At 38.4% G+C, this 25,853-nt stretch overlaps 1 protein-coding gene across 1 annotated transcript in view; it reads left to right on the forward strand.

Annotated features, from left to right (window-relative positions):
* The first annotated feature begins 8,139 nt into the window (after positions 1-8,139).
* LOC150080096 (ecdysteroid-phosphate phosphatase-like) overlaps positions 8,140-25,853 on the forward strand; it is a 62,965-nt gene continuing 45,251 nt past the window's right edge. Inside the window, exons 1-2 of the mRNA XM_090381668.1 lie at positions 8,140-8,243; positions 18,748-18,861. Coding sequence (XP_090237794.1) covers positions 18,759-18,861 — 103 coding nt within the window. The 5' untranslated portion in view covers positions 8,140-8,243; positions 18,748-18,758. The remainder of the gene's footprint in view (positions 8,244-18,747; positions 18,862-25,853) is intronic.

A 25,853-nucleotide genomic window follows, 5' to 3' on the forward strand; every position in this document is an offset into this window, starting at 1 on the left:
ATGGATTCTTATCATTAATGCCAACGTGTACAACAATATCACCCTTTGTGCCCTTAAAAGGTGATATCTGCTCTACAACGTCATCAACCTTTGCCCCTGGCAGACATACCCTGGTCAGTAACTACTGGTCAGCACTAATTTGCCCTTAATGCCGTATTGCTACAATTTGTACAGTAGTCATTTTATGTGCAACAGTGTCAAAAGCGTTCCTGAAATCCCAAATGTATGTTACCAATATTTTTTTGCATCAAGTTACTTTGTTACTGCATCGTTGTATCTAATCATAATGGTCAGGTTATATTGACAGTTAACAAATCTATGCTATAAATGCACTATAATTGTGTTCCTCTCTGGATTGTCCTGCATTACTTCTTTCATCTGTGACTCTATTATTTTCCCTGAAACAGATGTTATGCTCACAGATTTGTAATTATTTATATAGTATTTTGATCACCCCTGTCGTAAATTCGGGATAAATTCGCAGATACCTCTCCAAATGACCATCACTGAAATCAAGGATGCTCTCATAATTATAGCTATGAGATTGCTTACTTCTCTACTTTCCTCCATAAATACAATTGGATAGTTCCCTCTCACTTGAGATGCTTTTTCATGTTTATTTGCAATAATTTTTCTTCTGCTTCCCTTTCAGTTTTCACAAAATCATTTAGCGCTCCATTAGAGTTTGGCCAAATCTAGCATTCTCCCCCTAAAGAATTCTCATGTTTAAATGTATATGCACAATACCTATTCAGTTTTTCAACAATCTGAGTAGGATCATCAACAGTTAAACCGTTGACATCAAGTGTCTCCACATGATTCAACCTCTTCCTTCTACTGTTAATATAAGTAAAGAAGTCTTTGTTTCTGTTCTTTGCATACTTTGCCAGACACTTCTCGTTATCTACCTTAATTTCCCTAACCTTCTTTGTGACTTTATTAGAGTCAATTATATCTACTTTAGGTCTCTGTATAAGCTGATTATTTATACGCATCCCATGCATTTTTATTCTCTGTGACTTGTCTCAATAGTCCATCTGACAATCAAATTTTTAGCACGAAAGAAATTAGAATCTATAGTATTTTTTGTTGTAGTGTTTTTGGCCCATCAAGTAAGTAACTTAGGGTTATCTTGCGCTGTATATAATATGTCTGAAAATTCCTTGTGTTCTGTGGTCGATTTCGTGTTTGCTTGAAGAAAAACCTTGATTTAAGGGAGAAAAGATCATGCTGCTCTCGTCCGTGAACAACTAACTAAGCCATGTTGTGAAAATAACCCGTAAACATTCCTCACGTCATTAGCATTAGTATTAGCATTAGTAGAGGCATTTGATGCAAGAAAGCAAGCTTATGCAGCATCAGCCAAAAAAATAAAGTAAAATAAATAAATAAAAAATAACCACTTCCACTTCACCCCTCTGTTCGTTCGAAATACCTGTCCAGCTGAGCCTTAAACTTATTTAGGCTATCAACTTCCACGACAAGGGATGGAAGTCTGTTCCACCTACCAACCAGCCGCTGGCTAAAGGCAAATTTCCGCACATCTATCCTACATCTGTCTTTCCTCAATTTGAATTTATGCCTTCTCAGGTGATTATTCTGAGCAAGAGGAAGAATCCCATTAGCATTGAGCATGCTCAACCCATTCAAGGCTTTGTACACCTCTATCAGATCACCACGCTGGTGCCTAGTCTCCAGACACTGTAATTCGCAAAACTTAAGCCTTTCTTCGTAAGAGTACCCCTTTGTTCCATTCACTAATCTTGTTGCCCTTCTCTGTACTCGGTGCAGCAGCTCTACATCCTTCTTGAAATGAGGCCTCCAGACCTGTATACAGTACTCTTGGTGTGGCCTGACCATTGCCTTATACAAGGGAATAATCACCTCCTTATCCCTGCTAGAAAAATTCCTATTTATCATTGACAATACACCATGAGCTACTCTTGCAGCCCGTCTGCACTGCTCAGAGAACTTCATATCTGCCAGAACTGCAGTCTTTTCCGCCAGGTGTTAGGAGGATGGTGGCTACACCAAATGGATTGAAGGGGTAGAAGGAGAATATATTTCTTTTTGACTTGGATTTCTGTAGATTATTATTAGTTTCGATACGTACATGAGAAGGAAGAATGTCACTGTAAATTTTGGTTCTATAAGTTTGGAAGAACTGAACTTCACAAAAAAGCCTTTCCACTTTCTGTTTGGACTGGTTTGGAAAAGAAAGGTGCTAATTCAGAACAGTACAACGGAAGTATCCACAGAAAGCCATGCAGAAGAAATTTAACGTGTATGAAACAGAAAGTGGAAAGGCATTTTTGTGAAGTTCAGTCTATTGTGATCAATATAATTGTTGAGTGAAATTCCAACGAAAACTTTCACCTTAGCCAGCTTGCTTTTTAAAAAGAGAAATATAACAAGGTTACTTAATAAAATGTAATGATATTTGATGAAACAATTTTTACCAAGAATTTCAGTTTGTTAAATGATATAATGCAGAGACGTATCAACACTTTTTTCTTTCTCTAAATTAAAACAACTAATGCTAAGAATCTTCAGCGTATTCATTATATAAATTTCATTCATTTGGTATCTGTTTGTCTGTTTTGCCGGATGTAAAAAAAAAAAAAAAAAAGATTATTTATGTGGGTTACCCGGAAAATTATTTCATCTACCCATGTGTTCTGTGGTTGATTTTCCTGTTTTTCAAGACGAAAAACCTCCAGTCCCTGGGAATAACCAGGCTATCTACACCTGAGACAAATTTATCCAGCCACGGAAAAAAAAAAAAAAACTCCCATGAAAATTCTTTTAATCACTGGCTGGAATCGAACCTAAGGCTGCTCCACCAGTGGAGAAGAACGGTGATGATACCACTGTTCTACCAGTGCACATGTTCCAGATCTGAAAATTATTATATTAGGGTCACTTGGAATGTCAATTCACTACTCATGTGTATTGCGTCTGTAAATTGCTTGTGTGACTGGTCGATTTTCCTGTTTTGCTGGACGAGAAATCCCTTATTTCCGGGGAGAAACCTTGCTATCTACACCTGAGTCAGAGTAATTCAGCCACGGAGTGAAAAAAGCCCATAAATGTTGCTCGCATCATCGACGGGATTCGAATCTGAGCTTTTCCACAAGGTGTGGGGAGGATGGTGGCGAAACCACTGTGTTACTCGCGCAGACTTGCCAGATGTTAAACCTGTTTCAAGGGTGGAGAGGACTGGTGCAGCCCCTACCCGAGACTGACGGTCTAACTAACAGATCAAGAGAATCTATTTTCCGCCTCCTTTCCTTTCCCTTGTTCTTATGTCCGCTATCTTTTTTCATTGTATTCTCGTTGGTAGTACAGTACTTATATTCACCGTCTTCCCACCATTGTAGAAAAAGCCCTTCGAATCTCATTAATAATACTAGGAATTTTTGTGAGCTCTTTCACAATGTGGTTGAGACCATAAAATTCCTTTGTCCTTTATAAGGTTGTTGAGTTACTAGATCTCCAGTAAGGGTTGTATCTTTTCTCTCTCTCTCTCTTTTTTTTTTTTTTTTTATTTTCATCCTGGAAATTTTGGTTTTTGTCTTACAAGCAGACACCTGAAGATCAGTGGCAGTTTTATACACACACGCACCTAACCATCTTAATTTTAGGGTTAACCAAGCAAAATATCCTGCTAGTTAGGTCATAATGCCTCGACAGCATAAATGCTGTCGAGGCAATGTTAGGTGGGTCGGAAAACTCCTAGTTGGGGGGGATACAAGGACTAATAGATTAACAGTAGCCACTGGCAGAGGTGGAAGTGATTCTTGCACTGCTTCTATTGAAATGAGCAGAAGCCTGAAAAACAAGATGCAGGATATTTCAGAGACTGCTGGGAGTCATTGCGGTACAAGTAAACACATGGGTTGTGTTAGGGTAGCTAAGAATAGAAACAGGTGCATGTATACCTGCGTGTACACCAATGCTAGGAGTTTGGTAAATAAATTTGATGAATTTGAGGTATTGCTCAAAACATCAAAGGCAGATATTGTTGGGATATCAGAGACGTGGTGTCACACAGATATAAGTAATGCGGAACTGGAATTTGGGGAATACAATGTGTATAGAAAGGATAGACAGGACAGGAGGGGAGGAGGGGTTATGCGATTAATTAAGAAACACATAAAGTCCAAGGAAGTGAAGCCAGTCGACATCGATGGACAAGGCAGTGTCGAGTCAGTTTGGTGTGACATAAGCATAGGGAAATCAAAATTGAGAGTAGGAGTGTGCTATAGGCCTAATGACTCTGAGGAGTATAATAAGATATTGTACAGGGAAATAGAGTGGGCCAGTAAATCAGAGAGTCTTATAATGGGGGATTTTAATTTCCCAGATATTGACTGGAATTTGTGGGTTGGTCACTCGCACACTAGCAAGGCTTTTGTGGATTTATTGGATGATTGTTTTCTACATCAGCATGTTCGTGAGGCAACAAGAGGGAGCAATACTCTTGATCTGATTATCAGTAGTGATTCTTCATGCATTAAGAATCTGCAGATAAATGAACCACTAGGTGGCAGTGATCACACTGTGTTGAAGTGGGATTTACTCAAGGAGGTAACTACCATCAGAGGTAAAGGGAAGGGTTTTTGTTTTCGTAAAGGCAACTATGATGGTTTGAGACAGTATTTAAATTCTATACAGTGGGACCAACTGATGATGTTACTAACAGCAAACTCAAAATGGGAAGCATTCAAGGAACTAATCTTGGAGGCTACCAGGCTTTACATACCAAATAAGAAATATTGTTCAAGGTTTAGGCCTAAATGGTTGTCAGATGAACAAATGAGACATGTGTCAGAGAAGAAAAATGCATGGGATACATACAAATTAATGGGTGACATGGAAGCCTATGATAGATATAAGTTGGTCTGTAACCAAGTCACAAAGGAGATTAGGCAGGCAAAGGCAGACTACGAAAAATCCTTGGCAAAGGATGCAAAGAAAAACAGAAAAGAGTTCTTTACATATTTAAATTCGAGAAGGAAAGGGATGAATCAGATTGGTCCACTGGATATTGATGGTTCAACAGTTGAGGATCCTGCTCAGGTGGCTAACAATCTAAACGAGTATTTTGCATCTACATTCACGCATGAGGAGTTATTCAGGAAGGAGAATGATGTAGGTAAAGTAAACATTGGCAGTGAGCTGGATGATTTTGTAATAACTGAGAGGAAAGTGGAGGAGAGATTGTTGAGGATAAACATAAATAAGGCACCTGGGGTGGATGGGATCTATCCAGTTATATTAAAGGAGGCAGCAAAGGAGGTAAGCAAACCCCCAGCCATAATTATGAGAGCTTCTTTGGACTCAGGGGAGGTACCCATAGACTGGAGTTGTGCAAATGTAACCCCAATTCACAAAGGAGGATCAAAGGCTGACACAAGTAATTATAGACCTGTTAGTCTAACTTCTGTTCCAGGTAAGTTAATGGAGGCACTGGTTAAAGAAGCACTGCAGGATCATCTAGACAAGAATTCAGTTATAGCTCAGACGCAGCATGGTTTTGTTAAGGGCAGGTCTTGCCTGACCAATTTGATTGGATACTATGATGTAGTCACAAAAGAACTGGATGCAGGGAATAACTTTGATATTATATATTTGGATCTTAGAAAGGCTTTTGATACCGTTGCACATGGAAGACTGCTGCACAAATTGGAGCAGTGTGGCATTGGAGGCAAATTGCTGCTATGGATAAGGGGATGGTTGAGTGGCAGAAGACAGAGAGTGGTAATCAATGGACACTGCTCAACGTGGACTAATGTTATTAGTGGAGTTCCTCAAGGTTCGGTGTTGGGTCCGTTGTTGTTTTCGGTGTTTATGAATGATATTGATGATGGGATATCAAGTTTAATGTCCAAGTTTGCAGATGATACAAAGGTTGGCAGGGTCGTTAAGGACAATACTGACGCTATGCTGCTGCAACAGGATCTGGAAAGGTTGAACAGATGGGCTGAGAGGTGGCAAATGAGGTTTAACATCGACAAATGTAAAGTGCTGCATATGGGAAACAGTAACCCCAGAGCAACGTATCAACTCTGCGGTACTACACTGACAGTGGTGGAGAATGAAAAGGACCTGGGGGTAATTGTGCAGGCAGATATGAAGTTCTCTGAGCAGTGCAGATGAGCTGCAAGAGTAGCTCATGGTGTCTTGTCAATGATATACAGGAATTTTTCTAGCAGGGATAAGGAGGTGATTATTCCTTTGTATAAGGCAATGGTTAGGCCACATCTTGAGTACTGTATACAGGTCTGGAGGCCTCATTTCAAGAAGGATGTAGAGCTGCTGGAACTGGTACAGAGAAGGGCAACAAGATTAGTGAATGGAACAAAGGGTTGCTCTTACGAAGACAGGCTTAAGTTTTGCAAATTACAGTGTCTGGAAACTAGGCACCGGCGAGGTGATCTGATAGAGGTGTATAAGGCTTTGAATGGTTTGCGTATGCTCAATGCCAATGGGATTCTTCATCTTGCTCAGAATAATCAGCTCAGAGGGCATAAATTCAAATTGAGGAAGGACGGATGTCGGATAGATGTGCGGAAATTTGCCTTTGGCCAGTGGGTGGTTGGTTGGTGGAACCGACTTCCATCACTTGTTGTTGAAGTTGATAGCCTAAACAAATTTAAAGCTCAACTGGACAGGTATTTCGAACGAACGGAGGGGTGAAATGGGAGTGGGTTTTTTTTTTTTTTTTTTTTTTGGCTGATGCTGAATAAGCTTGCCTTCTTGCATCATATGCCTCTACTAATGCTAATGCTAATGCTAATAATTTGTCATTATAAGAGAGCATTTGGTAAAAGCAGCCAACTTTGCTGAGATAATTAAGTTCAACTTAATTAACCGAGAGTAAGGTATGACTTACATAACACACCTTTCTCAGGTCGGTCCTTAAGGGGTGAAGTGCATATAGATCAGGAACTGAAAATTAAAAGGGTCCCCCTTCTGCCAACAGGGAGACTCTCCGTCATGCAGGCAAAGGGAACTCCTTCTCCCTCTCCTTTCTTTGCTAACCTTTGTCCCAACTTTAATTCGCTCGTCCAGTCTCTAGAATTGTAGGATCGGCTTATAATTTTCACAGTGATTACTTAATAAAATATTTATTAGTTCATCATTGAGGTATGTATGACAGTTAAAAAATACACACCCTCGTGGGTAGCACAGTTGATATGATCACCATTTTCACACAGGAGGAAAAGACCTCAGTTCGAATCCCCTCAATGACGCGAGGAATTTTTATGGATCTTTATCATAACGTGGCTGAGTTAGTCAGCCCCAGACGTGGTAGCGTGATTCTCATTCTAGAAACTAGAGCTCTTCTTCCAGCAAAAGGCGAATTGACCACGCGCAATTTATCGATGTATACGGCAGAATATGGCTTAGATTACTGATGCGTCTAAACCCTACAACAGTCAACCAAAAATATACGAAAGTTGATGTGTATATACTGTATATATAGAAGAAAAAAATTATCGGAAACACTTCCATTTCGGTCTTTGGAGACCGCAACATAAGCAATCGAAAATAAGCAATAGTGTAACTTTGATATCATAAAATCATCTATTTTTTATTTTGTTTATTTTATTTCCTGGACATTTGGCAACTTAGATGAAATACATAGTCAAATTATTAATTTTCATATATTGCTTATTATTTATTGTAATTTCCACGTTATAGAAAAAATAATCTTAAATTTCCTATCTTCATAAGCATCGATTCAATTATTTTTTCTCTCTCTCTCTCGTATTTATTTATTTTTGTTCATAATTGTTTATTATAAACCAACATTTGAATGTTGGTTTATAGTAAACAATTATATAGAACTTTGGCAATAGTATTACATGAATGATATTACATGAAGAGTTTGTTTGTAAGTGCAAGTGTTTGAAAAAGAAGGGAGAAAAAAAGACAAAGAAAAGGTGCTCTATATTTGGGAATATATATCAAAGGCGCTCTTTGCAGCCTTCTGACTATGTGTAAAAATAGCGCACTTGGCATTTGCTATTTTGTGAAAGTGGTTCAGAGCCTAGTCAGTTCTGAGTCATCATATGCATGGAACTTGTTAAGATATGATGTGCTCAATTTTCAATAGTGAAATATTTTTCAAGTACATGTACTGCCAAGAACTGATAATTCTCTGGTTATGATGAGTAAAGTAAAAATTTTCATGGGCGCTTAATAATTTCTAGGTGTCCTGTTCGGATATTAGAGTACGTAATTCTTTATTATTATTATAAAAGTTAGTGACCAGCACTCCGAATTTTAATTAACCTTTTAAAAATTACTGAACTGATTTTAAAAAGTAATCAAAATGATGAAATATTTTATTTTCTTTATGTTGATTTTAGTATAGTAAGACATTGCTATGCTCTGCCATCTGTTGGATTGTTTGTTAATCAGTTTTGATTTGTTTTCTGGTGTGTGAACTTGTGAAAAAATAAAAGAAAAGAAAAGAAAAAAATAATAATTACAAAAAATCCCACAACTAAATAATTAATTAGAGCGCGAGGTTGATTCGTGGTTGTAAGTCGAGATATATTATCATTTGTGGTGTTTTTTTTTTTTTTTGTTTCCTATAAATCTTTTAATGCCTTTGAGGAAATGGGAAAATTGTAAACAAATTGTAATCTTTTGAAGGCTGTGGGTCGACTAAATAACGATGTTAGAAGTCTAATTTGCAAACAATTCTTATAACACAAATAAAAAGAATCTTTTCTACTACAACCTTATTTTACAAACTTTTTACTTCAATTTAGCAAATACCACTAATGTAGACAAAAAATGAGAATAACTTATTGGTTCGCATTGGAGGCTGAGGACGAAAATTTTTTTTTCGTCCTCAGAATTGAGGACGAAAAAAAAAAAAAAAAATTCAGGATTGGGGTTACCATATGGCCCGATTTTTGGTTTGTTTTTTTTCCTGGCATCTCAGTAGACCTTTCAGGACTATTGAATATTCCTACATCACACACAAAAATCCATAAAACTGGATTCGAAGATGTCAAGCAACTGCTGCAAAATGTTGGATTATATAATGTATATAATGAAGACAAAAAATTGATGAAGGATGCCGTATCCGGTATAAAGTACAAGCAGATGTGTGTTTCTTGTTTAATTTAGTTATTTGTTTTTAAAAAATATATTTTTGTTTTATTGTTTGTTTGAAAGAAAGTTTTTATTTATTTTATGTTTATATGTTCATTTTGTTTTAATAAAAATGATTATGCACAAAGTTTTATATGAATGTGTGTATATTACACATCGATATATTGATACCAAAATAAAAATCTTGTTGTCCTAGTTTGGCCATAAAAAAATCTATGAATATGTGTGCAATCTTATTTTAAGATTATACACCTGCTCATTAGAAGTGATGGAGTCACATGAAATTAATGCTAGTAGACAATTTTAACTGTCGGTTAAAATTTTAATTGGTAACCATGATGTATTTATCAGTTTTTTAATTGGCATAAATAAAAGTCACACTTAAGACAAATCAGAGTACTGAGGGGTTACAGGAAAGTTAAGTATAAAGTTTCAAGTTATTTATATACAAGATTTTGTAAAATTTTCTGAAATCTCCCCAATCCCATAAAAGTGAATTGTAAATGTAAATGAAGAGAAAAGAGATTGCCAACAAGAGTTGTTGATCTAGAATGTTTGTGTGTGCACCATTTTTGTAACATAAAATTATATACCTTCTTGTGCAGTGTGAGAAGATACTACATAGAATTACCCGAGTAATGAAATGCATTGTGATAACTTGTTTCGGTTCCTCAGTATCTAGAGTCTGTTTTTGTTATGAGAAATTAATTATTTTTCTTTTTTGTTGAGTATAAAACATGTTTATTTATTATTATTTACAAAACTTATCTCATTTGAAATTTGTGTTTTGCTGCACTTTTTTAACTCCTCCCTTTTTCATCTGGAAAACCTCTTGAATAAAGCAATTTTCATACATGATGGGTATAATAAGTTGCAGTTGATGACGGTGTTTATACACCTCAGCTAATTTCAAAAAAGCAGCCTGTCACTCACACGGTGCCTTTTTGACTTCAAAGAAACAATTAACTTTTCATACTCTAGTAAATTGAAATTAAAGAAAATGTATATCTTCATTTAGAGAAAATTGGTGAAGAAAGATACATGGGAGGGTATGATTTCATTCCCAAAAATTTTAAAAAGGAACAAAAAAATTTTAACAAGTGGTATCAGATCCCACACAATAGACAAAGGGTTAACTCCCATAACACATTGTCAGATGATGGAAGATCTTGGCTTTGGGGTGGCTATTAAGAGGCAGGTAAAATTTTGAAGTCATGACCAAATCACCTGTGTCAGAACTTTTTGTTAAGGAATTCTTGTACATTGATGGTGAAATGAGCCATGGCTCTTCTTGTTGAAATCATGCCTAAGTAGTTTCCCAAATGTTTTGCCTGAGGTACAAACCAATCTCATAATGCAGAGCCTTCCCAAATAGGTGTCATGATGCCTTCAGGTATTGCACCATGTCTCAAAGGGATTCACCAAATTTTGACATGTTAGCATTATATTCACTTAGATTTCTTATCACTGCACATTGGTAATTGATTGATTACAGTACAGTTATTAATTATTAAAGTAATCATTATTAAAATACAATGATTAATTATTATCAATACAATTATTAAAAATTTACCACATTTATTTTTTACATGTTTCTTTTTTGGATTGATGAGCTCTGGGCTCATTTTTTCTCTTGGCTGATAATTGATGTAGATGATTTCAGATGGCCTTGGCTAAGCTTGGGCTTAGTACTGTAGTACTTGGGCTAAGTACTGTACTCCCTGGCTCTCACTCTTGTTAGGTTTTTGGTTTGGCCTAAAAAAAAGGAATTTTCAAACATTACATTTACTACTAACTTATAAATAGGGAACAAAAAAAGGTATGGTGTCAAATTATATTTGGCATGTGCATTGTGTAATGGTCAGTAGTAAAACTATAAATGCTGCCATACCAATGAATAGGCCCTCTTGTGTTCTAATTTTCCATCACTCATGCCCTTAATTTAACAAAGATACTTATGTGGTTTCTGCCAGACAGCCCTTTTCGTTTTAATTATAAAAAATTTATTTTTAGCTTTATTACTTAATTGCAATCAATGATATGTTAGTTATGATTTGCTAAACTCAATAAAAAAAATATCAAATGAAAATAAACAAGAGAAAACAGCAACAATAATAATGAAAGATTTTATTGTAGTCTGTAGAATTTTAAGGTTTTTTTCATCTTTTGAATTTTAAGATTTCCAGGTTAAAATAGATGCTCACATGGTGAGCAACATGACCATCTGTATTTTTATCAACCGACATGACTCTGATTTTTATCAGCTGATGTGACTCTATTTTTATCAACTGTTCATATTTAGCTGATGAAAACAAAGCCCCACATCAAGATAGGACAGGTATGAGGGGACATAAATTCAAATTGAGAAAGGATGGTTGTAGGATAGATGTGCAGAAGTTTGCCTTCAGCCAGTGGGTGGTTGAGTGTTGGAACAGATTTCCATCCAGTGTTGTAGAAGTGAATAATTTGAATATATTCAAGGAAGAACTAAACAAACTATTAGTGGAGATGGATGGTGACGTGGGAACTTTTTTTTTGGCTGAAGCTGTATAAACATGCTTTTTTGCATTGTTTGCCATTACACATACTAATAGTAATACTTGTCACTGTTGTCTTATGCTGAAAGGACAGAATTCATGGGATACCTGATTCCTGGGCAAAGTGGCACTGTCACCCTCTCTCGCTAGTGGACGAACCCACTGCTTGGGCAGGTATATAGGTATACTGCATTCACATAGATGGTAATTTGATGTCAATATGGATAAATGTTGTCAGTTAACCAACTTTTAAAGAGGGATGATAGGGGTGCCTGACGCATGGATCACTCTATCACGGAGGTGGTAGAGAAATTGTGCTATCCCAGTTCGACAGTATCACGAGTGTATCGGGAATACGTTATTTTCGGAATAACATCTCATCATGGACAGTGCTGTGGGTGGAGAAAGGTGATGGATGAACATGGCCATTGACATCTGTCTCACACTGTTTCAGCCAACCAGAGAGCGACAGTGGCACAAATCACCGCCGACTTCAATGAGGGAGGTCCCAGAAACGTCTCTGGCAAGACCATCAGGTGATCATTAGCCGCAGTAGGTTATGGGAGCCACTGACCCACCAGAGTCCCATTGCTAAAACCACAACACAGGACTCTACGCCTCAACTGGGTGAAAGAACATCGGCACTGGGCCTTGGATGATTGGAGACGGGTCTCCTGGTCCGATGAGTCCCGTTTATGTACCCATCATGTCAACAAGGAACTGTTTGGGCAGGTGGACGGTTGCTTTCAACTGGTGCATGTTGGGACCTCTGGTACATCTAGATGCATCTCTGAATGGTCCAGGCTATATGTTCATCCTTGCAGATCATCTGCATCCCTTTGTGGTCATCGTGCACCCACAGGGCAATGGACTCTTCCACTGCCCCGTGGTGAGCCTCCCCACAGAGTTGTGGTGACCAGATGCTGTAGAAAGGTCCATTTGAGCTTTGGATCCTCCAACCAGGAATGCGATGGAATTATGGACAATGGTGCAGCAAGCATGGATGGAAATACCTGTGGAATGCTTTTGTGAACCAGTGGACTCAATGCCATACCATGTGACTGCCCTTATCCCGGCGAAAGGTGGGCCTACCAGTTACTAGGTAGGTATCCCATGATTTCTGTCCACTCAGTGTACAGATGCCATGTAGGAATGGCCTAGAAGAAAGATAGACAATTTTGCCGACTTAGCATCTGCTAAATGCCAAACAAAAATTAATGTCTCATAATTCATAGTATATCAAAATGAAAATATAAAATACAATATAAACAGTTAGAGAAAATCATTGGAATACTGGCCTAGAAGAAAAAAAGATAATTTTGCTTACTTAGCATCTTACTTAAATGCCAAACAAAAAATTAATTCCTCGTAATTCATAGCATATTGAAATGAAAATACACAATACAGTAAAACCACTTAGAGAATATTGGGAGGGCAAAGGTACAATTTGATTTCATTTAGAAATTTTAAAAAATAACAGAAAAAATTTAAAAACGTGGCATCTGTCAGATGCCATACTAGCAACAAAAGATTAACAATAGGACTGTACAAAAGGTGGGGGGGGGTTGCACTGGGTCCTGACACAGAAAGGAGCCCCAAAAATATTTCTTTGATGGTTATAACCAAAGTATAACAAAATCAAGGAGCTACAAAACTAATTGTGATGAATCAGTTGACCCAGTCCTGTTTAACAGCCAGGCTAAACAAGCTGTCTGGGTCTCCTAACCCTTTGCATTTGATATAGAAAAAACTGAGGGTTTTGAAAATCATTACAGAATAATTCTTGAATAAAATTAGATACAGCTGTACATGTTGAAAATAGTTGCCATGTAAGATTATGAATTTTGATATTTATTGGTATTTGCTGAACTCAGTAAATACGAAATGTTATTCTGGACAAAGATATAGATAGGAGAATGAAGCTTCCATCTCGTAGATGGAAGATCTCTATTCTTCTCCCAGACTGCAATCCCATTAAGGAAACTTAATGGCTGCTGGAACAAGTACAGAGAAGAGCAACAAGATTAGTGAGGGTTGCTCTTATGAAGAAAGGCCTAAGTTTTGCAAATTAGCATTAGCATTAGTAGAGGCATTTGATGCAAGAAAGCAAGCATGCAGCATCAGCCAAAAAAAAAAAAAAAAAAAACCACTTCCACTTCACCCCTCTGTTCATTCAAAATACCTGTCCAGCTGAGCCTTAAACTTATTTAGGCTATCAACTTCCACGACAAGGGATGGAAGTCTGTTCCACCAACCAACCACCCACTGGCTAAAGGCAAATTTCCGCACGTCTATCCTACATCTGTCTTTCCTCAGTTTGAATTTATGCCCTCTCAGGTGATTATTCTGAGCGAGAGGAAGAATCCCATCAGCATTGAGCATGCTCAAACCATTCAAGGCTTTATACACCTCTATCAGATCACCTCGCTGGTGCCTAGTCTCCAGACACTGTAATTTGCAAAACTTAAGCCTTTCTTCGTAAGAGCACCCCTTTGTTCCATTCACTAATCTTGTTGCCGTTCTCTGTACTCGTTGCAGCAGCTCTCTACATCCTTCTTGAAATGAGGCCTCCAGACCTGTATACAGTACTCTAGGTGTGGCCTGACCATTGCCTTATACAAGAGAATAATCACCTCCTTATCCCTGCTAGAAAAATTCCTATATAACATTGACAATACACCATGAGCTACACTTGCAGCCCATCTGCACTGCTCAGAGAACTTCATATCTGCCTGCACAACCACCCCCGGGTCCCTTTCATTCTCTACCACTGTCAGTGTAGTACCACAGAGTTGATACGTTGCTCTGGGGTTGCTGTTTCCCATGTGTAGTACTTTACATTTGTCAATGTTAAACTTCATTTGCGGCGCCTCCGTAGCCAGGTGGGAAGGAGCAGCAGTGCGTACCACACGCTTCTTGATTAGACCGTGGTTCGAGCCCGTCACCACCAAATATGGAGGATGCGGCAAGGTCAGGGAATGACCACCGCATATTCCGGAGCAATATGGCCTAATGCTCCTAAAAAAAAAAAAAAAAAAAACCAAAAAACCAAAACCAAACTTCATTTGCCACCTCTCGGCCCATCTGCTCAACCTTTCCAGATCCTGTTGCAGCAGCATAGTGTCAGTAGTGTCCTTGACAACCCTGCCTACCTTTCTATCGTCTGCAAACTTCGACATTAAGCTTGATATACCATCATCAATATCATTTATAAATACAGAAAACAATAATGGACCCAACACTGAGCCCTCAGGGACTCCACTAATAACATTAGTCCACGACGAGCAGTGTCCATTGATTATCACTCTCTGTCTTCTCCCCCTCAGCCACCCCTTTATCCACAGCAGCAATTTGCCTCCAATGTCACACTGCTCCAATTTGTGCAGCAGTCTTCCATGTGCAACAGTATCAAAAGCCTTTCTAAGATCCAAGTATATAATATCAAAGTTATTCCCTGCATCCAGTTCCTTTGTGACTGCATCATAGTATCCAATCAAATTGGTCAGGCAAGACTTCCCCTTAACAAAACCATGCTGTGTCCGAGCTATAACTGAAGTCTTGTCTAAATGATCCTGCAGTGCTTCTTTAACTAGTGCCTTCGTTAATTTTCCTGGAACAGAAGTTAAACTCACAGGTCTATAATTACTTGTGTCAGCCTTTGATCCTCCTTTGTGAATTGGGGTCACATCTCCAGTCTGTGGGTACCTCCCCTGAGTCCAAGGAAGCTCTCATAATTATGGCTAAGGGTTTGCTTACTTCCTTTGCTGCCTCCTTTAATATAACGGGATAGATCCCATCCACCCCGGGTGCCTTTCTTGTGTTTATCTTCAACAATTTCTCCTCTACTTTACTCTCAGTTATTACAGGATTCTCTAGCTTACTGCTAGAGTTGAATACACCTCTGGCTTTCCCCTCGCTAAATAACTCCTCATGTGTGAATGTGGATGCAAAATATTCATTTAGTTTGTTAGCTACCTGAGCAGGATCATCAACAGTTGACCCATCGATATCAAGTGGACCAATCTGATTCATCTCCTTCCTTCTAAAGTTTACATAAGTAAAGAACTCTTTGCTGTTTTTCTTTGCATTCCTTGCCAAAGATTTCTCGTAATCTGCCTTTGCCTGCCTAACCTCCTTTGTAACTCGGTTACAGATCGACTTGTATCTATCATAGGCTTCTGTGTCATGTGTTAATTTGTATGTATCCCATGCATGTTTCTTCTCTGCCATATGCCTCATCAGTTCATCTGACATCCATTTAGGCCTAAACCTTGAACAATATTTCTTAGTTGGTATGTAAAGCCTAGTAGCTTCCAAGATAAGTTCTTTGAATGCTTCCCATTTTGCATTTGCTGTTGGTAACATCATCAGTTGGTCCCACTGTATAGAATTTAATTACTGTCTCAGTCCATCGTAGTCACCTTTACGAAAGCAATAACCCTTCCCTTTACCCCTAATGGTAGTTACCTCTTTGAGTAAATCCCACTTCAGGACACTGTGATCACTGCCACCTAGTGGTTCATTTATCTGCAGATTCTTAATGCATGAAGAATCACTGCTGATAATCAAATCAAGAGTATTCCTCCCTCTAGTTGCCTCCCGAACATGCTGATGTAGAAAACAATCATCCAATAAATCCACAAAAGCCTTGCTAGTGTGTGAGTGACCAACCCACAAATTCCAGTCAATATCTGGGAAATTAAAATCTCCCATTATAAGACTCTCTGATTTACTGGCCCACTCTATTTCCCTGTACAGTTTCTTATTATACTCATAAGAGTCATTAGGACTATAGCACACTCCTACTCTCAATTTTGATCTCCCAATGCTTATATCACACCAAACTGACTTGACACTGCACTGTCCAGCTATGTCCACTGGCTTCACTTCCTTGGATTTTATGTATTTCTTAACTAATAGCATAACCCCTCCTCCCTTCCTATTCAGTCTATCCTTTCTGTAGACGTTGTACTCCCCAAATTCCAGTTCTGCATTCCTTATATCTGTGTGACACCACGTCTCTGATATCCCAACAATATCTGCCTTTGATGTTTTGAGCAATACCTCAAATTCATCAAATTTATTTACTAAACTCCTAGCATTGGTGTACACGCAAGTATACATGCAACTATTTCTATTCTTAGCTACCCTAACACAACCCATGTGTTTACTTGTACCACAATGACTCCCGGCAGTCTCTGAAATATCCTGCATCTTGTTTTTCAGACTTCTGCTCATTCCAATAGAAGCAGTGCAAGAATCTCTTTCACCTCTGCCAGTGGCTACTGTTAATCTATTCGTCTTTGTCTCCCCCCAAGCTAGCAGTTTTCCGACCCACCTAACACTGCCTCGATAGCATCAGCAAATATTCTTGCACCCTTTCTATTTAAGCGTATTCCATCCCTGTAGAAGCAATCTCTCCTGTTAAGCATCTGGAGACTAGGCACCTGCGACGTGATCTGATTGAGGTATATAAGGCTTTGAATGAATGGTTGAGCATGCTCAATGCTGATGGGATTCTTCCTCTTGCTCAGAATAATTGCCTGAGAGGGCATAAATTAAAATTGAGCAAAGTGTGTTGTAGGATAAATGTGCGGAAGTTTGCCTTTAGCCACTGGGAGGTTGATTGGTGGAACAAACTTCCACCTAACAACTTGTAGAAGTTGTTATCTTAAATAGATTCAAGGCAGAACTAGACAAACATGAAGTGAGTGGATGGGTGAAATGAGAAGGTTTTTTTTTTTTTTTTGGCTGATGCTGTATAAGCTTGTTTTCTTGCATCATATGCCTTTACTAATGCTAACTTTAATAAGCATTGGATTAAGAGGGTTATTAAATTCTTTTTAAAACCCAAACAAGTTTAACCAGTCCTTTCACATGTCTATCGATCCTAATAATTCAAAACCTCCTGAAAATATTTCAGTGAATCTCTTAAAATTAATTTCGCATCTCTTAACAGTGTATGTTTATTTTAATTTATTAATCATTATAAAAATTCTTGTACTTTTAATTTTTGAAAATAACATTGTTTCATATAGCCATTCAACTGGTTATTTATATCTGTACAAAACACTTTTTACAAGGGAATGTTCTCTTACAGTTGCAAGATGTTTATTTGTTCTTTGTTATTTTCGTTATTTGGTTTTTTTTTTTAGGAGCATTAGCAACTAAGGCCATATTACTCTGGGGGTATGCGATGGTCATTCCCTGACCTTCCACATCCTCCATATTTGGTGGGCATGGTCTTGAACCCCGGTCTAATCAAGAAGCATGTGCTACGCACTGCTGCTCCTGCCCACCTGGCTACGGAGGCACCTTATTATTATTATTATTAGTTCTGCAATTAGATTGGGACCAATACACATTTCACCTGTTAATACTTGTATTAGAATGAGAGGTAGCTTGTTTAAATTATTTAAAAGAAATAAGACCTTGCTCATGTAATTTTGCTTTCAGTAATAAGAATTAATTAATTCAAGAGCTTATTGAAATTAGATTAAATGGTTTTGAGCTTGCACTTATTAATAATGATAAAGGGTTTGGTATGAATAACTAAAATGAAAAATTAAAATTTTATGAGTTGGCTTTGTCACTTATGAAATCCAGAATTTACTATAACTCCATAACTAGGGAAAAGAAAATAAAGTGAAGTGATAATAATAATAATCTATTTTTTGATGTCATAAAACTGATTAAGCATTTTGAAAATTATAACAGTGAAGGTAATTATTATTATTAGCTATATGGTGCATGGAAGCCCGAGGCAAAATTCCCCGAGTTACCCTGAGAGAGAGAGAGAGAGAGAGAGAGAGAGAGAGAGAGAGAGAGAGAGAGAGAGAGAGAACTAGAAGGGAATCACCAGGAAAGAGAAGAATGATGATAACCAGCTCAGGACCTTGGGTGTGTGCCAAGCCCATACTCACCAGATGTGAGCCCCCGGGGTTGAATTGAATAGATTAGCTAGTGAATAGAGTGCAAATCTGGAAATAGTTATAATATTTAGTATGAAGTATTATTATTTGTGGGATGTGGATAATTTATCCTCAAAATTTGATTTATATCTTATTTATAGCTAAATACTGAATGGCAGAAACACCTAAACTTCGGCAATTGTATATTGTAAGACATGCAGAGAGAGTAGATTTTACATTTGGTGCATGGATTCCTGCATGTTTCAGTAAGGAAGGTAAGAATTTGAGATATTTACATCAATTTTTGTTATAAAAATATTTAGAGAAATAGAATTTCTGAAAGTAAATTTCTAGCTTCATATCTGCAATTTTAAAGTAATTATAAATAACACTTAATACTGCTTGGATCCCACGATGTGGCTTTAGGATAAAGTTTTATAAACATACTAAATTATTCTGGGTATAACCTTCATGCACAAGTACTGGTGGGAACCAACGTAAGCAGGGGTCGAGGTGTGGCACGCACACCACATGGAGGAATGCCGCCCCTCTATGTTACCAGGCAGTACTGGATGGTACATGACTCTCATCAACCGGTGCAATACCACCACTTTGCTTATTGGAAGCTTGAAGTGGTGGAACCCATGTTTAGTCTCTATAGCTAAGTTCCAGTCAACCCTTCCCTATCTCTTCCATCATGCAGTATGACAGATGACTTTTGAGGTTATGATGAACATCATGGCGAGATCCAATATTCCTTACATTTTGAGGGTACAGCTCTAAAACGGTGTTTGCAGGCCGGCTAGGCGCCTCCGTAGCCAGGTGAGAAGGAGCAGCAGTGCGTAGCACATGCTTCTTGATTAGACCAGGGTTCGAGCCCGTCACCACCAAATAAGGAGGATGCGGAAAGGTCAGGGAATGACCACCACATATCCCGGAGCAATATGGCCTTAGTTGCTAATGCTCCTAAAAAAAACAAATAACAGTAACAGTAATAACGCAGGCCGGCTGCTAGTTAGTACCCCGGACCGAACCTATTGGTAACTCTCTAGGAGGCTTCCGGATCAGCTAGTGTATAATCTTGCTACCTCTATTCTGCCAGATAGAGACTGGAGGGAGTCCGAGTAGTGTGTATGCGGGGAGCATTGTCGAGGCCACGTTATGTCGAGGATCTGGGTATATTCTTACCATGTGTACGCCATATCCAAAAATTTCATTACTTCATATAGCATGTCCCACCCACTTTTTCTTGCTATTGAATACACCATGAATTGTCAAACTAATAGAGCAAGCTTATCTGCGAAAAGATTTAAACCTCCCAAGCACTTCCTAATTCATTTCCCTAATATACGTGGTCTCAATTCTAATCTCAACGATGTCCATTTCCACTTGCAGTCTGCCAAACCCCATGTACTTTTTCTGACAGAATCTCAGTTATCGATTGATTCAACTACTGCTCATCTCAGATGCCCATATTATTCCCTGTATGATTCCTTTCACCTCAAAGGTGGTACTTGTGCATATGTCCGTTCTGATATTCCCTGTCAGAGACTTGGCAACTTTGAATCTCCTCTCTTTGATCTTCTCTGGCTTAAAATCTCTCTACCTCATTGTGTCAAATTCATCTGTTGTCTCTACCGTTCTCCCAACTCCACTGATCATTTGGAGCTCTTTGAAATTTGACTTTCTCCAGTCCAACTTTCCTAACAGTGAAGTAATTTTCCTTGGTGATTTTAACGTTCACAACTCCAGCTGGCTTCCGTTTTCTAGTCACACCTACCCAGCAGGTCGAGATGCTGAGGCTTTTGCAATTACTAATGACCTTGCACAGATTGTTCATTTACCTACAAGAATACCAGACAATTGAACACGCTTGATCTTTTTCTCACAAACAACCCTTCTAAGTACACGGTCGAAGTGAGAAGTCCTTTAGGTACTTCAGATCACAACTTGGTGAATGTTTCTTCTCCAATGGAGCTTTTATCTCATGGCTATTCCCAACCTCGTGTTGTTTGGCATTACAAGAATGCAAAAGGGGATGACCTGCAAGATTTCTTTTCTTCTTTTTCTTGGTCAGATTACTGTTTCAAAACTTCTGATGTCAACGTTTGCTCAGATCGTGTCAGTGAAATTATTCTTGCAGGAATGGAATCCTTTATCCCACACTCCACTTTAAAATCTCATCCTTTATTTAAACCTTGGTTTTCCAATAAATGTGCTAAAGCTGTTCAAGAGAAGAATGTTGCAAATTGTAATTGGCTTGTTTCTGATTCTTCAGTTTCTTTTTCTGCCTACACCAAAGCTCGCAACAATTGTAAAGCAGTTATTAATCAGTCCAAACTAGAGTTTGAACAGGCTAAGAGTAGAAAACTTGCTTCTTGCCCTAATGGTAGCCGAGCATTCTGGTCTCTCACCAAAGCTATTAGCCGCAACTTTTGCCCATCTCTGCTCCACCTCTGTCCAGACCAGATGGTTCTGTTGTCACTTCAGTCAAGGATAAAGCTGACACTGCTAGCATCCAATTTTTCTTCCAACTCATGTATTAATGATCTTAGTAAAACCCCTCCCACCATTCCCAACACGCTCCATTCAATGCCTCCTGTGGTCTTCCGTCAAAAGGATGTCAGAAGGATTTTGACAAATCTTGATGCTAAGAAAGCTCCAGGTCCCGATGGTATTTCTCCACTTGTTTTCAAAACCTGTGCTCCTCAACTTACTCCTATTCTTTGCACCTTTTTTCACTTTCTTATTCTAAATATGCTTTTCCTTCTGCTCGGAAATTTGCTCATATCCAGCCAGTTCCTAAAAAGGGTGACAAATCCCTCCCATCCAATTATCGTTCCATTGCAATTACTTCTACTCTTTCTAAAGTAATGGAGAAATCAATTAACCGCCAACTCTTAAACTACCTAGAAACCTTCCGTCTGATCAACGATCGCCAGTATGGATTCTATCAGTGTCGATCCACTGGTGATATTCTGGCTTATGTTACCCATTTATGGACTAATTCAATGGAAAGGTTCGGTGAAACACAAGTAGTTGCTCTTGACATCTCAAAGGCTTTCGATTGTGTTTGGCCTAAAGGTCTTCGAAACAAGCTTCCATCTTATGGTTTGCCAACTGTTTTTAGTGATTGGTTATCCAGGCCTCCGTAGCCGAGTGGGCAGGAGCAGGAGTGCAGTAGCACACGCTCTTTGAGTAGACCGGGGTTCAAGCCCCTGACTGCTGAATACGGTCGATCTGCCAACCCGCACTGGACCAGCGTGGCAGATTATGGTCCATTTCCCTCAACATGAATTGTTGAGGAGGCTTCCATCCTGCAGTGGGTTGATAATGGCTGCACTTTACTTTTTTTACTTTTTATCTAGTTTTCTCTCTGATCGCTCACTGAGGGTGATGGTAGATGGCTCTCTGTCTCCTAACTTCTCCACTAATGCCAGTGTTCCCCAAAGGTTCAGTTCTTTCCCCACTCTTTTTCTCTTGTATATTAATGACCTTCTTCCATTGACTGGAAATCCTATCCATAGTTTTGCCGATGATAGCACATTGCCTTCCACTTTCCATTTTGAGAAACCTTGCCCTGCTCAATCAGCTTCAACTTCTCGAAAATCTGCTACCAATTCTTAAATGCCGATCTTCAGGTAATTCTCCAGTGGGGCAAAGACAACCTAGTTGATTTCAACCCTTCTAAAACTCAGTCTTGTCTTATATCTTGCAAAAAGGATTCTTCTGCTCCTATGATTATCTTTAGTGACACTCCGATTTCTAGGCAAAATGATATATCTCTCTTCGGGATTACCCTGACTTCTAAACCTCTCTTGACACAAGCACATTAGAAATATTTCTTCCTCTGCATCTAAAAAACTTGGTTTTCTCTTTCGCTCTCAGCATTACTTTTCTTCCAAACAGCTGTTTACTCTGTATAAATCGCATATCCACCCTGCCATGGAATATTGTTCTCACATCAGGGGTGGCGCCCCCAAAACCTCTCTCAGGCTTCTTGATTCCATTCAGAAGAGGGCAGTTAGGTTAATTAATGATTCATCTCTAACAGAGTCTCTCCACTCGCTGTCTCATAGACATACTGTTTTGCTGTATGCCTCTTCTACAGATACTTCCATGGGCACTGTTCTTCTGAATTGGCTTCTATAATTCCTGCTCTCTCTTTCAAAACAGTCCGAACACGTGCTGCCACCAGCCAACATCCATTTGCTGTCCAACTTCAACTCACAGAACCAACTTTTCATCTTCTTCGTTTATTCATTCAACTGCAATTTTCTGGAACAACCTTCCTTCATACGTATTTCCTGAAAATTACAGTCTACAGAAGTTCAAGTCAACAAATATCTTCTTTCGTCTTCTCAACCTCCTACCCAAGCATGGTACTAAGTACCATAGGTTCTAATACCTCCCATGTTTGGAGTTTACATAAGAAAAAAAATTTTCTTTTAATATATATTTGAAAAATAAAAAATAAAATTCACTTTTTAATGAATTATTTATGTGATGTGTGATTCATTTAACATGATATTAACTGTATAAATATCATATTAGGCAGTTTTGTCTTTTTTATTTGGTAATCAGTGTATAAAATATTTAAACTAGCCATATTAAAATGGTAATAATATATTTTATGTATAAGAATAAATATTCTCTGCATTAAATAAAGCTAGTTAATTAAGTTTTTGAGTATTACTATATATGTGACAAAGCTGAATAGTATTAGCATTAGTAAAGGCACATGATGCAAGAAAGCAAGCTTATATAGCATCAGCCAAAAAAAAAAAAAAAAACCTTATGTCACCCATCCACTCACTCCGAATGTTTGTCAAGCTCTGCCTTGAATCTGTTTAAGCTATCAACTTCTACGACAGATGGAAGTTTGTTCCAGCAATCAACCATCCGCTGGCTATAGGCAAACTTCCACACATCTATCCTACAACTGTCTTTCCTCAATTTGAATTTATGCCCTCTCAGGCGATTATTCTGAGCAAGAGGAAGAATCCCATCTGCATTGAGCATGCTCAAACCATTCAAGGCTTTATACACCTCAGTCAGATCACCTCACAGGTGCCTAGTCTCCAGACTGTAATTTGCAAAACTTTGAGCAACCCTTTGTTCCATTCACTAATCTTGTTGCCCTTCTCGGTACTCGTTCCAACAGCTCTACAAACTTCTTAAAATGAGGCCTTCAGACCTGTATACAGTACTCAAGGTGTGGCCTGACCATTGCCTTATACAAGGGGATAATCACCTCCTTATCTCTGCTAGAAAAATTCCCGTATATCATTGACAAGACACCTTGAACCACTCTTGCAGACCATCTGCACTGCTCAGAAAACGTCATATCTGCCTGCACAATTAGCCCAAGTCCTTTTCATTCTCTATCACTGCCAGTGTAGTACTACACATTTGATACATTACTCTGGGGGTTACTGCTTCCCATATTTTGTACTTTACATTTGTCAATTTTAAACTTCATTTGCCACCTCTCAGCCCATCTGCTCAACTTTTCTAGATCCTGTTGCAGCAGCGTACCATTATTAGTCGTTAACAACCCTGCCAACCTTCGTATCATCTGCAAACTTGGACATTAAGTTGATATACCATCATCAATATCATTTATAAATACAGAAAACAACACCTTTGCCACCTCTCAGCCCATCTGCTTAACTTTTCTAGATCCTGTTGCAGCAGCGTACCATTATTAGTCGTTAACAACCCTGCCAACCTTCGTATCGTCTGCAAACTTGGACATTAAGCTTGATATACCATCATCAATATCATTTATAAATACAGAAAACAACAATGGACCCAACACTGAACCCTGAGGGATTCCACTAATAACATTAGTCCACGAAGAGTAGTGTCCATTGATTAACATTCTCTGTCTTCTCCCACTCAACCATCCCTTTATCCATAGCAGCAATTTGCCTCCAATGCCACACTGCTCCAATTTGTGCAGCAGTCTTCCATGTGCAACAGTATCAAAGGCCTTTCTAAAATCCAAATATATGATATCAAAGTTATTCTTTGCATCCAAATTTTAGTATTAGTATTAATACTGGCAAATTATACAATAAAGCAAGCTTATATAACATCAGCCAAAAATAATAAATAAATAAAATAAAATTTCCCATTTCACCTATCCATCCTCTCCAGTGGTTTGTCTGGTTCTTCCTTGAATTTATTTAAGCCATCAACTCCCACAACAACAGATGGAAGTTTGTTCCACCAGTCAACCACCTGCTGGCTGAAGGCTAACTTTAGCCAGCAGGTGGACGAAAAAGAGGATGAAATTTTTAAGATTATAAATGATGCTAGAACTAGGGGACATAAATTCAAGTTACGGGTTTAGATGTTTAGATTGGACTGGAGGAAGTTTTATTTTAGCCAGCAAGTTATAAATTACTGGAATAAGTTGCCTTCATGGGTGGTAGAGGCTGACAGTTTGGGGAAATTCAAAGGTCATCTTGATAGTACCTTTGGGTGAGGGAAATGCATAGGATGATAGGTTTAATATCCTCTTCTTTCATTAATTATTAGTTTGTTTTGTTTTTTTTATTGTTTTATTCATTTTTTTTTTTTTTGGCTGATACAGCATAAGCCATAGGCTTTCTTGCACCATGCGGCCATTACTAATACTAATACTAAAATTTACATCTGTTCTGCAACCATTCTTCCTCAATTTGAATTTATGACCCTTCATGCATAGTCTAGGCAAGAGGAATAATTCTATCAGCATTGAGTTTGCTCTATCCATTCAAAACCTTAAACACTTCAAATCATCTCTTAGGTGCCTAGTATCCAGACAGTGCAGTTTGCAGAACTGAAGCCTTTCTGGTTAAGTGCACCTTACCCCAATTAACACCCCTAAATTTTAAGTCCATCAGTGAATGCATGATTAACTCTAATGGTTTAGCATGGTTCATCACAGTTCCTTCAGTATGACTAGGTAAATACCATCAGTAAGTGGGCCTTATTCCAGCTAAGTAGTTTTTCTGTTTAGCTATATTGACAAATGCAAGGTACTGCATATGGGTAGCAGTAATTCCAGAGTAACTTATCAATTGTGTGGTAGTACACTTGGGGTAGTGGAAAATGAAAAAGACCTGGGGGGTAATTGTGTAGATATGAAATTCTCTGAGCAGTGCAGACAGGCTGCCAGGACAGCGCATGGGATTTTATCAATGATATATGGAAACTTTGCTAGCAGTGATAATGATGGGATGGTTATTCCTTTGTACAAGGCCATGGTTAGGCAGCA

This window comes from Mastigoproctus giganteus, chromosome 9 (assembly GCF_048544385.1).
Source record: "Mastigoproctus giganteus isolate SK-2022 chromosome 9, ASM4854438v1, whole genome shotgun sequence".
NCBI lineage: Eukaryota > Metazoa > Arthropoda > Arachnida > Uropygi > Thelyphonidae > Mastigoproctus > Mastigoproctus giganteus.